Genomic DNA, 14,139 nt, shown 5'->3' on the forward strand with positions numbered 1-14,139 from the left:
TGTTTGGAGAAGAAAAGAAAGCCACTAAGGACCAGTGCACCTCGGAGTTTTGAAAAAACTCACAAGAGTAAGGAGAGTAAAAGGAGTGGAATAGAAAGCTGTATTTTATAAATCTGTATCTATGTGAAATGTATGCGTGTGTGTGTGTGCACACGTGTGTATACACTTTACATATAAAGTTGCTATCCAAGAAACTAGTTTCTTGAATTCATAAAAGCCTGATCCTGCAACAGCAGAAAAGAAGGAATAGAAGAATGAACTGTAAGGATTCAATGGGAGCATGAAAATTCATGGCAAATCAGAGCTCTGCAAACACAGCCCTTCCCTGATATAAGGTCACCCAGAAATATTGTGGCTGTGTAACGTAAAGCTGCACTTCAGCCCCTCTAACTCATACTGGGTTGGACAGAATGAAATCAAAGACCTCCAACTGACTTCTCACTGTCTTCCTTCGCAGTTGTATGCAACAGGAGGTTGCATAAACGGGATGCTTTTGCCCACAGAAATCCACAGTGTTAATTCACACAAAATGCCTAATTTTCTCTTTGTGCATATAACTCAACTTTGTCCTTACAAAAGATAATCACTTGAAAATCTGTGTGAAGTACACTGCTAGCATAATTCCGCAGAGCTCATGGAATTTCTGTCAGTAAACATTTTAATCAAAATTTGTGTGAGAATTTTTTATTTCCTTCCCAAAAAGAGACTTTGCTTTGGACACTTACATCACTAGCTAATTCATTCGCTCTCTTGGCTATTTGATAAGCTGGAGTGATCATAGCAGGAAAGCTGCCTTTCCCTTTCCGTTCTTCAAAGTCTTCTGTGTATTTCAAATGTAAAAATCCAAGACAGTTCAGGAGCAATTAGATCAAATGTATCTTGATTGCACACATAATCAATTCTTAAAGCTGCAAAGTCAGGCATTTGATGGCTGTCATCTGCCAAAAGGAAGATGAACCATGAAGTCTGAATCTTTACAATGTAGTCCTTAACTACACGATTGTGTATCTTCTGCAGGACCTCTGTGTTTCATTCAGGGTATAGAATAGATCAAAGTTGTTTGAACAAAACACTACAGTCTGCAAGATGCCTGCTGTACTTATATTAGAGCCAGGCAGCTTCCTTCTTTAGTTTGCATGGTACCCAGCTGCTGGGTATAGAACAGTCTAGTTCTCTGCCTTCACTTCTGACAGACAGCTAATCCCTAAAATGGCCTACAACAAAATATGGTCTTTACAACTGGAATTATTAAATATTTAATGGTAAAATGTACCAAGAATATTTTAAGGTAATAGACATTTCAAGAGTCTGCCTTACAAATATTAATTTTTTACTTTTCTTTATGTTCATAATTTTAAATGATTTATAAATGTCCTAAAAGCCACATGCAGAGTCAAACCCAAGTCAACCTATTTTGTTTCACTTACATCACTTGAAAGCTGTCCTCCAACCTTTGCATGAAGTATATCTGGAGTGTCTACAACAGAGGTGAACTTTGAAACTCTCTCTTCGTGTCCGCGCTTATATTCTACCTGAGGGAGAAAACATAGAAAATACATATTAGAAACAATAAGCAGAAATTATCAATTTTCTATCAGAAGGCTTCAAAAGAAAATGAGCAACAGCAGTCACGACATTCCCCACTGTACCGTCAAGATACCAGTATATTTAAGGCCCCATTTCCTTAAAGTGCAGGCCAGAAGCAGACAGAAATGGCCCCAGATAAACAGATTTTCAAATTATACTAGATTTATGTAGCCATACATTTGATTAAAATATTGTGAGAATAGCCATTAACGGCCCAAAATGCTAAGATCATACTGCAGTGACAATGCAGTCTTTGCAGAAAATATCGCAGTACTTCAAAATAATGTCTACAGGATTTATTTTTACTCGATCTTTTCCAGCTGAATTGTTAATTTTATAAATAAGCAAATTTCCATGCCTATATTTAAAGTAGTTTGTATGTGTATTAAATTCAATATTACAGGTATTTAACTTCAAGCAATAAAGAAAGAGAAAAACATCAGATATAAACAAATAGATTAATAAGGTCATAAAGTGAAAATAAGGTAATGAATTAAACAGATTATGAGTGATTCACAATCTGTTTCAGAGTATGATAAAATACAGCAAATTTTGCTGTATTTATCTTTCATAAAATATTTTTATTGTCATTTATTCTATATGATTTTCTCCCCAAGACAAGTAGTGTGTTAACCCCGCTTCCTGCATCATGTTAAAGTCTTCTCACTTTGCAGAATTAACAGTACAACAAATACTCATTATAGAACTTACTAATGGAAATGGCCTAAACCCAGGATTCTCCAATTTCAGAAGTCTAACATACAATTAAAAAACCTGAGACTTACATTACTGCTTAGTTGGGTGGCTCTCTTAGCAACCTCATAACCTGGAGTGATCATAGCAGGAAAGCTGCCTTTGCCTCTCCGTGGCTCATATTCTTCTGTATATTGAAACTAAAAAATTAACAATTTTGGTTTGTTGTTACAGAAGAACCCATCATAGTTTAATATGATTCCTCTTTTAATGCCTGCTTCCTGACAGTATGCACCACCTTATTTAAAAGCAGAAAAAATTAAAGGACTTGAAAGGTATAAGTTTGTTAGGCAGAAATATTACCCACATGCAACAGAAAACAGTTCCCATTCATATCAGTTACCCACTGCTAATTGGCTATGTTGACCGAGTCACTAAGCCATAGTATGGGCATAGACAACAAGTCATAATTCAGAAGTGATTTTCATCAGTCATGGAAATACAGTCAATAAAAGGTCTACTCTGTGGAAAATAAAACATGGTTTCCATCATGAGTTATGTTCTACTGAGAGAAACACCACTCCCTGCTCTATCAGGACACAATCAATGTCTCCTCAGCTATCACTGGTCAGTAGCTGAACTACAATTCAATCAATTACATAAATATATAAATGTGTGATTTTCAGTATGAGCAATAGCATTGTTATGTGACTTTAATCATCAACATGGTTAAATATTGTTACTGACAGAAGTAAACATGTCGGTCTCTCCTTTGGCAACATCTTACCAAAGGTCAGCTTTAATGCACTGGTAAGTCTTCAGAATATGAGTGCCCATGAAAATAAAGCTATTCCAATCATCAGCTCACTTACATCATTTAGAGTCTTTTGTGCTTGTGTTATCCTGACCATCTCAGGATCTGGGATGGTTCCAGAATACCATGATCTTCCCTCCTCATAGGCAGCATAGTAAGCATTCTACAAAACAAAAATTAAATAACTGCCAATCTTCACCCATGTTTTAATACACAAACAGCTGAACTGACAGAAAAGAAGGAAACACACATGAGGCTGTGGAAGCGAAATTTACTCTGCAGATGTACAGCAAAGGCCAATACTCCACACACCTTCAGAATACTCGGGCAGAGCTTGTATGATGCGAACTGACATCGAGATGTCAAGATCTAGAATCCTGGAGTGAGACTCAAATTATTCCGCCTGGGAATCAGACCACTTGTTGTGAAGCTTCAGTGTCAGTAGAAAGAAGACTTGTTGCGTATGGCTATGCAAGCAGCAGTCCAAACAGCTAACTCTATAGCTACACTCCTCCTTATCTTCTGATTCTTGCACTCTAAGCTACAATCAAGCTATGCTGCCTTCGAAGTTTAGCCAATGAGGAGCAATGGCATTTTCAGCACTGAAATGCTGCGAGTAAAACCCTGACAATCCGGGTTGCCAAGGCTGACCCTTGGTGTTCTGCAGGCTAGTGGCTTGGAGACTTGAGGGCTTTTTCTTACCTGGGTAGCCAGTTGTTGAGCTTTATAGGCAGCTTCAGTTTCTCTGGACCTTACATCCCATTGAAAGACTGATTGGAATTGTTCAGCCTCTTCTCGATATTTTACCTAAAAAAAAACCACCCCAAAAAGATGGTATTAGTGATTTGGTAGTACAGACTAACACGGACTCCTCTTAGGAGAGGAACAAGAAAGGAGACAAACAAGATGAACACAGTCTCTTAGTCCACAGTGATATGGAGTCTGCACAAACTGCAGCAACAATGATATGAATGCAAAGGCAAACCAACAAAAACAGTGCAATTCCCATCACAGCAAATTCACTTCTGTGCCTGCCAGTTTTGGCTGCACCTGAAACCAGTCTGAAGCAAGGCAACTTCCAAAACCACCTCCGGCCCAACTAGGTGACCCTTCTTTCTGTCTCTCACTCTGACGCCATCAGACAGGCAGCTGTTGGGGAAACTGGATCTGGGAATTCGTATGTAGGCTTCTGCTGCATTAGCTTTCAGCTACATCAGTTCCTTCGCCTGTCTCACTGCAAAAATCAACAATACCAACGCAAGGGAAGCAGAGGAACAATATGACTGCACAGAACTAATTCTCTGGGTGGCGGCATCAACGTTTAAGATAATTTACTCAGTCATGTTTACCTGTGTCTATGCATTAGTTCTCCAATTGCTTCAGCCCAGCCTAGTTTCCAGTGCTAATACATTTGTTCTGAAGACACATTCATACACGATATGAATGCAGAAACCAAGGGACTATGACAAGCACACCTGGTCCACCAAATCTCCACAGTCCACAGGAAAACACCAACTACTTTCTGAGACCCTGCAAAACTCTCTATCTTTTCCTGCGTCTCCCTCTTTTGACCAACACCACTTACAACCTGCTTATGTACAAAAAAGCCACATAGTCTGTAGCTCTATGCCATGCAAAGACTACGTAAGTACTTCCTACATGCCTCCCACTCTTGGAAAAGGAGTCTCCATGTAAGAGATTTGGTTTAGCCCTAAGTCAAACCTCTGTTCTCTAATCTGCACTCAGATTCTACCTAAGATTTTTTGCTATTATTGGAGCTGCACATCTGTAAAGAAGCAGCATATTAGACCTGAAATCTGGCATGAAGCTCTGAAAGAATAATAGTCTTTAGACAGTGCTTTTGGGGGACATAATCTGTGAGGATTGAAAGCCCTAAGAAATTTTAAGCAGAACATATCAATGCAGCATTAGATGAAAGAACTATTAACCTTGTGGGCAATATTCTACTCTCCTATTTCCCTGCACAGTGTTCATGAAGAACCACGAGTGTGTAAATGTAAATGACTACTATATTTAGGCCTGGATCATCGTCTTCCTACTGTTACTTTTATCATGACAGCACACAGAAATACAACTGAAAGCACAGCTCTGTTATACGACCCACTGTACAGCTGTAAAAAAATCACAGTTCCTGTTCTGAACAGAGCAAAATCTAAACTGGCTGGACAGAAAAATCACTGAGCATGTGTACCATTATCCCCGTTTTATAAATTAAGTACAGAGGTACAGAGAGATGAATTATTTGTCTGCTTACACAGAAAGTCTGTGTAGAGGGAGAGAGCTGGATTTTTATCTCTATATTCGAGTTGGTGTCTCAAGACATGTGAAAACATGACGTTAGGATTGAAGAAACGTTACGGTTTTTGCATAAGAAATAATATTACCTGAAACCCCCCAACAAACTACAGTAGCAGTTGAAACCTTTTCCTAAATTAGTATTATTTTATACTGTTACCAATGAAAAAGCTCTCCCATACTCAAAATTTCTACAGAAGTGCTTCCTTTAAGTACGTACTGCAGAATCAGCTTCTTTACTACCCTTAGCAATTTTCTCTCTGGAGCAGAGCCTCATTACGTGATTGAAAAGCACAGAAGGCGCTTTAGGTGTAAAAAACAAGGAAAGTGACCTTTGAGCTACACTTTGTCTGGCACATATATTCACATGCACTGGAAGTATCAGTCTCATATCACTGCCTAAAACCAGAAATAGAACCTGCAGTAATCCCAAACTCATTCCTGACCAGCTCTGTCACACACAGTTTAAAGTAAGTGTGCTAGTCACTGCTGAAATAGTCACTGTCTATGATATTGCAAAAACTGATGCATACGAATACTGTACAAGAATGATAATGATACAGCTTCTGATAAAGGCTATTAAGTGTACATCAACTTTGTACAGCTAATACAGAACATCAGAATTAATATATTATGCTATAATCTAAGAAATAAAACTTCTCTCTTTTATTTTAATAATGGCTAATCACAGAGAAAGACATGGATTTGCTTACTAAATATAGCCTTGCAATGAACAGTATTATTTTAGAGGATCAAAAGACATGACATTCAAGAAAAGAGCATTGTACATCAAAGTGAGATAGCTATCGATTATTGGCTGTTTCTGTGTTTCTCATTTAATGAATTTCTTAGAAATGCAAGTTTGAAACAAATGTATGTGGAGGAAAACAATGTAAGACAGCAAAGAATGGCATTTGAAAAGAAAGAAGACTCTGAGCACCCCCAGAGGTTTTCCGGGGCACAGCAGCCTTTTCGAGGACTGATGCAGTTAAAAGGGCATGGAAAGCCAGTCCATCCTTAACGTTGTCGTGAAACATTTTCAGCAAAACCATGCAAAGCGCCCTGGACTTCGTGTTTTCTCACAAAAAGGGAAATATAATCTCAGGTTTGTCAGAAATACCTGACAAAGTATTTATGAGAACTTTTCCCTACGTCCTACTGAGATAGAATTTTTTGTTTTGTTTCATGCCCCTTTAGCATCAGTTCCAGAGATCATAAAGCGAGTAGGTCATGCTTGTTTCAAATGGCTGTGTAAAACCCCCTGAATTAGTAAATTCACACAGCTCTGGGCAGTATCTCCCACAGTTTATGTGAACAATGCTTCCATGTAGATTATCACATATGGCAGGTGATAAACTGCTCTTCATTTTTCTTTGTGAAAGTAAAAGCAAACTCAGATCTAACCTTTCTTTCTTATCAGAGAATGCATTTTTAAAATTATGATTCAAATCTGGGCTGAGATCTTACTGCTCTAAAAGAACACAGGAGGGTAAACAGATAATACATATCTACACTATGTAAAGAATACATTTCTAAAACAAGACACGAATATGATATCAAAATGTAAAACAAAGCTAAATACATTTGGCCCTCGAGCTTCTTACCTCACTTACCACTTCCGACAGTTTTTTTGCATTTATATTTATTGGTGTCTCAAACACGCTTGTGAACGCATTGTTTTTTGGATTATGTCTAAAAAAGGAAAGTGTAAAAGGATATTAGAAAGGTACCAGACAGCCCACCAGAAAAACACAATACCAGCTTCCCCCTCTCTATACATAACTTTTCCCCCACTCACACACAGATCTCAGATTACATTCAAGTTATTGTTGTATGGAGTAGGTGCCTAGAGCAAAATTAATTTTAATGATCGTCATATCAATGCGTTGTTTCTAATAACAAAAGAGAATAATAGAATAAAAAACAACTGTCATCTCTCCTTTTTCTGCTGACAAATTTGACAGGAATTGATCATTATAAAATAAAAACTTCCTAGAACAAACCAACTCCACAATCTGCATTTTATACATTTTCCTGGTGATTAGCTCAACCTTGTTAACTCTTAACCACTGATTTGGAAAGCTGAATTTTATGGTTGGGTTTATTTTCTTCCCACAGTACTGAAATGGAACTTAATTTGGTATCTTCTAACACACTGGACAAATGAGGAAGCTTTATATGCAGTAACTAGAGTTTCCCATCATTTGTGATCCACATAAATCCAAAAATATGCATGGAGTCACTAACAATACGTAATTTCACATCACACAAGGGACCAGGCTGAATGCAAATGGAGATCTTTCATTACATTAAAATGACCTGGCATTTTAAACCTTTGCATTAAGAAAAAGAAAAGGAAACACACTTACGCTTGACAGTAAGGCTTTTTCTCATGGCTAACAAAGTTGTTTACTGTTAACATCATCTTGCATATTTCGCAGTGAAAACAGGCTTTATGCCATGTCTGGAAACAACACAAAACAGAAACCAAACAGACATCATTTGTATTTCATTATTATTCTGTTGAGTTTTAAATCTCAGTATTGATCCTTGAGATTAATTTCATCTATTTGAAGAATTCTTCAAATACGTGCCTATTATTAACTCAGTTTTGAACCCAGTTACGAGTAAAGAGTTTTTGGAACCGAGAGATTTGCACTTTGTTAAAAGTGCCGATCTATACATTTATTATAGTCCGAAATAATAAAGAAAGACAACTGACCTGATCTATACAGTTAATCTTCTCAGCAGGGTAAACCCCATAGCCACATCTAGCACACGGCTGCACATTCATCTTGAAATCCACGGAGTGAAAAATATATAGGTTTATACAAAGGGTTCAAAGAGTATGAAAGTGACTTTTTGGCCTGTGCAAAGCACACTCTAGACACTCCAGTCAAGGCCTTTTGCTGTGGTCAATGGCTCCCATTAAAGCTCTGAATTGAAGTCTGTTGCTCCCTTTGCTGACCTTCTGTTTCAAAGTCAGCTGCAGGCTGGCTTTTAAAGCTGCCAGTTAGTAAGAGTGGTTATTTTGGCAACTGTGTCAGCGCGTAAGGGAGGGTAGCAATATCTTTCTCTAAATAGAAGAATGAACTCACAGAAACGAATCATGTCCATGTGAACGTTAGAGGCTGATCATTTAGTATTTCAGTTTTGCTGTAAAGCCCATTGTCATAAGCCCAGGATGACGAGTATATACAGCAGCAATTTATCATAGCCTCTCCTCACCTTGAAATACAGCAAGTGACCTCATGGAGAACTACTCTGTGTTTAGGAAGAGCCTCATATTAGAAGGGGGTATCACCAGAGATACAGGCCAGGGAGGGGTTTGGCGTTTTCGGGCTCTTTGTTAGATCTAAAGGAGGTACACTGCCACTGCCCCAGCCAAGTCATTACTTTTTATCCCGGGTGACAGCTCAGTTTCACCTTGTATGTTCTGGACAGCAGAGCAGAGCACACTCATTTCTCATGTCTTTCATGGGTTTCATAGGCCTATCACTCCATCTCTGTGTGTAGGAGGATGCACAGTGAAATGGGCAGAGCTCAGAGTTCTAAACGTGATGGGTACAAACCCAAACACCTATCTCTTACAGGAAAAACTTCAGAAAGGAACCATTTACTTTTGAATAGAATGAACAAAGCAGCTATTTAACAGTGTTCACGAAAGAGTAGGCTGGCATAGATCAGAATATACAAATTCTTTAGCCAAATAATGATAAGGAATTACTATGCCTGCTACTAGGATTCAAGCAAATTATTAGGGTCATGAAGTCTGCTCTGAACAAAAGAAGCTATTAAATTCTATCAGCTACAAATGGTCAGGATTTGAGATTTACATCTCAGCTAATCATCATACCTCCAGCTGCAGGGCTCCATAACCCTGGGACACAGCTAAGAGTTATCTCGCCCTAAGTAAAACGCTACTTAGTCGCCTGCACCACTTCCCGGACCTGCAGCAGTCCTGGGATATTGCTAAGCACTTTCCTTTTCTGCAGGTTGCCAACAGTTAAATCAAAATAATTTCTGGCTAAGCCTTCTGGGTATGCTTAGAGAGCCTCCTCATCTCTCTCTGGAGATAGGCAGTTCGGTTTAACTTATTATTACTACCTTTACTGAATGCTGACAATGTGCTGGCACAACGTACTGTCAGCAACTGGTGCGCTGAAAATAGAGTCTCTAATCTGAAGAGCAATGGGTATGGCACAAAGTTCTGAAAATATTTGAGGCCTTTCAAAGTAAGTAATTAATATCAGTATATAAACAGGCATATTTTCATTTTAAAAAAAATGTTCACAGAACATAACTTCTTGTATTATAATAACTGCTGAGTTATCTTGCGTTATTCCTTTTGGGATCAGAAGCGATTTTCTGTTGACCAAGTTACATCACAATAATATTTACCATGCTCACACCTGTGAACCAAAATAATTTGGAAGTTTTCCAGTTCCCTTCTGACACAGCTTTTCAACTTGTCCCAGATTGCCATCCTGTTTATGTAAGCGATCTACAAGGCCCCAGAGGGCAGGCTGTCCCCTGCTTATTTAGCACTGGGCACACTACCAGCTGCTGCCACTTTGTGTTCACCTACTCCAAGAGTCATCATATTGTATATTTTCTAGATAGTCCCAGTTGTCTTCAGCTATCTGACTCCATACTAGAGCCCTTGTCTCACACTTTGGCAAGAAAAAAAATGGATGACCTGCTCCTGTCCCTGCACAGACAATACATCACTTAAGGCCCTCATGAAATGAGTTCTGAGAGGTGTTGACAGCAGGACAACCCTGAACCACAGAAAAATGCAAACACTTTGCAACTGCAGAACAAATCATTCATCCAGGAGTCACCTGAATACTGACAGTCTGGGCAGGACTCCAGCCTGAAGCATCCGTGTATACAGCCCACATGCACTGTGCACCCAGAGAACATAGTAGAGGTCCCTGAGATGAATGAGACCATGTTTTCCTTCCATGAGGCTGATCAGACAGCTAGAAGCCTTTTAGTTCACACATCAAACTTACTTCAAGATATATAAAACCTTTTAGTTTCTTTTCACAGCAATACATATTATCAGCTTGGCTGGAAGTCAGCAAACACGTTTTCCAAGTTCTGCTCCTCCCAAGTTCCAGCGTGTTCAGAGAAGCATGATAAGCTATAAGCTCTACAGCTACTCTCTTTCCCAGCCGTGCTACTTCCCTCACATCCATTGTGCGCCAGTTCTGCTGGAGTCTATTGAAGATTTCCCCCTTTCCGAGCACCTCAAAACCATCCTGTTGCATGGTTTGTTCTTCACCACCCTGGATTAAAACGGAGTTGCTAACAGCAAAGAGAGTTTATTGACAAACAAGCATTGTACGGTGTCATTACAAAGTATGTACTACATTTTGATCATGCAAGGAATTAAATCACAAAACCAGTGCAAGTTTGTTATCTTGACAAATCTTAGCAAGACACTTTCTCTTCAGTTAAAAGCTCATTGTGGCTTTTTTCCTCCTTTAGTAAGGCCTTATAAAGGCTCTTTGATATCAATGAAAATCTTAAAAGGCTTTACTTAACAGTAGAACCTTAATCAATGTGGTTTAAAAGTACTGTAGTTACGCATAAAGTACAAGGAGTCAGTACCTTGAAAGTGCAAATTAGTAGAAAGAAACATTGTTACCTCTCCAACCTCCTTAAATTCATTGAATTAACTGCATAGAGAATTTGGAGCTTGTCTGTATCCTGCATCTGAATCTAAAAAGCACACATTAGTTGTACAAAGCACTCTAACAGACATTCAAGTCAAGGCCCCATTCTCTGTCACTCCCGAATAGCGTGCCCTCCCGGCCACATGAATAGCAGGGCCCCATTCTCTGTCACTCTCGAATAGCGGCAGTGCCCTCCCGGCCACATGAATAGCAGCAAGCCAGACACCACAAATTATGGCAACCCTATCTTCCCTCTGTTTCACCACTCAAACTGGGGGTGTTATCCACTGTTAAAAGCTGCCTGCAAAAGTTCAAACATCAGCCCAGCCTCATCATAACCTTCTCTGAACCACGTGGTTAATTAGTTGCCCAAGCTCAGGGCCTTTTGTCTCATATAGCCTCTCCACGCTAATCATATTTAGCACAGTAGCAAATCCAGCTTGCAAAAGCATCAAAAGAAAATTGGAAAAGATTTATCAACACCAGGGTCTCCCAAGACTTGAAGAAAGACCTCTAAGGCACTGCTTTCCAAACTTGTAGGGTAGCTTTTACATTTTTCCTATTTTGGAAACCAACCAACAACTGTTTACATTTCATGACTAAAAGGGTTTGTGTTTACACTTGCCCTTTTTTGCCAGTGTCAGGAAAACTTCAGTGTGTGGGGATGTCACAAATGCTTCTAACAGAGCAAGAGAAAGCGAGAAAGGGAGTAGGCAGAAATGGAAAAAAGAGCCATGAGGCCAAGAAGGCATCACTGTTACAGAGCAGAGAGAACTGGTGAGGATGTGCTACAATTTAAGCCGAAAGCTTGAAGAAATGCGTGCAAAGCATGCACAGCACAGCCCATGTGCATACAATGAGACCTCCAGTGGCCAAGTTCCCATTTATCATATGTCATAACCTAAAAATGACCCAAGTTTAAAACTCTGAAAACATGACATGTGCAACAGATCATCTCTGCCTGATTCCAGAGAAATCCCACACAAACACAGACACCAAGCTGACCGAGATACATGAGTCTACCGAATTTCATGAAGTTGTGAATATGCCAAATCACACCGCACAGCTCCCCTAGCCCCCACAGCATAACAAAAACATCCATCCTTTCTTGCAAAATATGCAAAACTCTTAACAACTGTCACTTAGGAGGGAACACGCTGCAAGTCACTCAAATCCTCCTCCCTGAAAGCATCCCCACACCTGCCCCCCAGATCTCAGCAAAGCCCCATCCTTGTTTTCACAGATGTAGTGCAGAACACAGCACACAGCTATTATTCCAGACAGGTACTATTTAGTTGCCTCAAGCCATCTAGTTTGTATCTGCCATCTAACTTTCAATTTCCCAAAGGCACGCTCCATTGTCATCCTGCAGCTGCTTACATGGTAGTTAAACACTTATTTTCTACAACACAAATAGTCAAAAGCTTCATTGTTCATGTTTCTAGGGAGTACAGTGAGTCTCTGGGGATAAGAAAAGGAATGCTGATGCTATAGGTATCACACTGCGGGCTCTTCCCCCTGCCCAGGAATGCATATGGCCAGCTGTGCAGTATTATACATGAGAATGTTTTTCCTTCCTGACCCTTCCCCGGGTAGCAACCACTCCACGCTCTGAAGCAAGATACTTCCTTCTCATTCTACTATCTTTTTAATTTCTCCATTATACATTACTGAAAACAAGCAACATTTTCGGAAAAAATCTCACACTTTATACTGCATTAAAATTGGTTAATCTAACATGTAGTTAAGAAAAATACTGCAGCACACCAAGGAATCAAGCATTCTCTTTATGAATGCCAGTAATGAAAAGAAAATAGAAATAGGGGTTTCCTCAACACTGTGATTTAGGAATTCCTTATACACCAATCTATTAGTAATCTCTTGAAAATTGGCAAGCATTATCAGATACAGAACCACTTTTTCAATAGCAATACAGTGACTTTTAGAAAAAAAGCCATTTCTAGGTCTGCTAATTCAGCTGTTGGGACCAGATGGCAATGGATAAACATTTTCATCAAGATACAGAAAGTCACAGCTGGCAAATAGCTTCTCAATTTCCTAGGAAACCCCCATACACATCATCGGGAAATCACATTTGATGTCCTGAAGTTCAGGTGCCACTGCCAGTCAATTCTGGTACTGGCACAGTCTCCCTCATCTCCTCGCCACGCATTTACTTGAAGATCTATACATTCCTAGTACCTCCGTTGTCCATAATGATCCATTATGGATTTGGAACTGGTGCTGGCTTCTTGAAAAGAAGTAGCTAACAGATGGCACGAGAGGAACCATGGGATTCTGTTAGTTTGATTTTCAGGAGAAAACTTTGGCTACATATCCAACCAGGAGCTACAGGCGTAATCCCACAAAGCAGAGGCCGGCCCCAGCAGCAGCATGCAGACACACGGCAAGAGCCACAGCACCGTTCAGACGCTCCTCCATCACATCCAAGCAGTGACCTGTCGTGAAGCAAAAGGCTGTTTGTTACCATGCCTGTGTTTTGTGCCAATTATGAGGCAGTTACACTGAAAAATGTCGCTTTGATGTAAATCTCTTCAGGTAGTGAATGTTAAACACCACGCACTGCTGGGTAGATATGATTTTGCGGGATTGGAGCCTGCATCCAGGAGTAATTAGCAAGACTGTGCCAATCTTCAGTCCACGCACTGGACTGCTGGGCCTGATGCAACGGCTACACAGTAGGATATCGTAATTAGCAGAGATGCGACACACTGCATAATTGGAAAGATAAGGAAATGCCACTGAAGTTTATATAAGAGAAAACATTTCCTTAGATCTAGACAATCTCGTGTCACCACGCAACTTAAGGCTTTTCTTTGGCGGGTGTGCACACCTATTAAAAAGTGGCAATTTCCTTTTTGCTGCGATGAAGCCATCATTAGTGGGAAGCGAGCAGGGCTCGGGGGCAGCACCGGAGCCCCTCAGCCTAAAGGGATTAGCCGTTAAAGCTAAAGGGAGGCCGGCTGGGAGGAGCCCTCGCTTCCCCCAACCCCACACCCGCCCCACCGGGCCAAGGCAGAGGCC

General features: G+C 40.0%; 1 protein-coding gene across 1 annotated transcript in view; it reads right to left on the minus strand.

Moving 5' to 3' along the window:
- Positions 1-8,204, minus strand: part of NRAP (nebulin-related anchoring protein) — a 51,714-nt gene extending 43,510 nt beyond the window's left edge. The window contains exons 1-8 of the mRNA XM_010153892.1: positions 8,133-8,204; positions 7,780-7,874; positions 7,015-7,102; positions 3,797-3,901; positions 3,153-3,257; positions 2,373-2,480; positions 1,430-1,532; positions 726-835 (exon numbers count right to left, since the gene is read on the minus strand). Coding sequence (XP_010152194.1) covers positions 726-835; positions 1,430-1,532; positions 2,373-2,480; positions 3,153-3,257; positions 3,797-3,901; positions 7,015-7,102; positions 7,780-7,874; positions 8,133-8,204 — 786 coding nt within the window. The remainder of the gene's footprint in view (positions 1-725; positions 836-1,429; positions 1,533-2,372; positions 2,481-3,152; positions 3,258-3,796; positions 3,902-7,014; positions 7,103-7,779; positions 7,875-8,132) is intronic.
- Positions 8,205-14,139: the final 5,935 nt, after the last annotated feature.

This window comes from Eurypyga helias, unplaced genomic scaffold, assembly GCF_000690775.1.
Source record: "Eurypyga helias isolate BGI_N326 unplaced genomic scaffold, ASM69077v1 scaffold5946, whole genome shotgun sequence".
Classification (NCBI taxonomy): Eukaryota; Metazoa; Chordata; class Aves; order Eurypygiformes; family Eurypygidae; genus Eurypyga; species Eurypyga helias.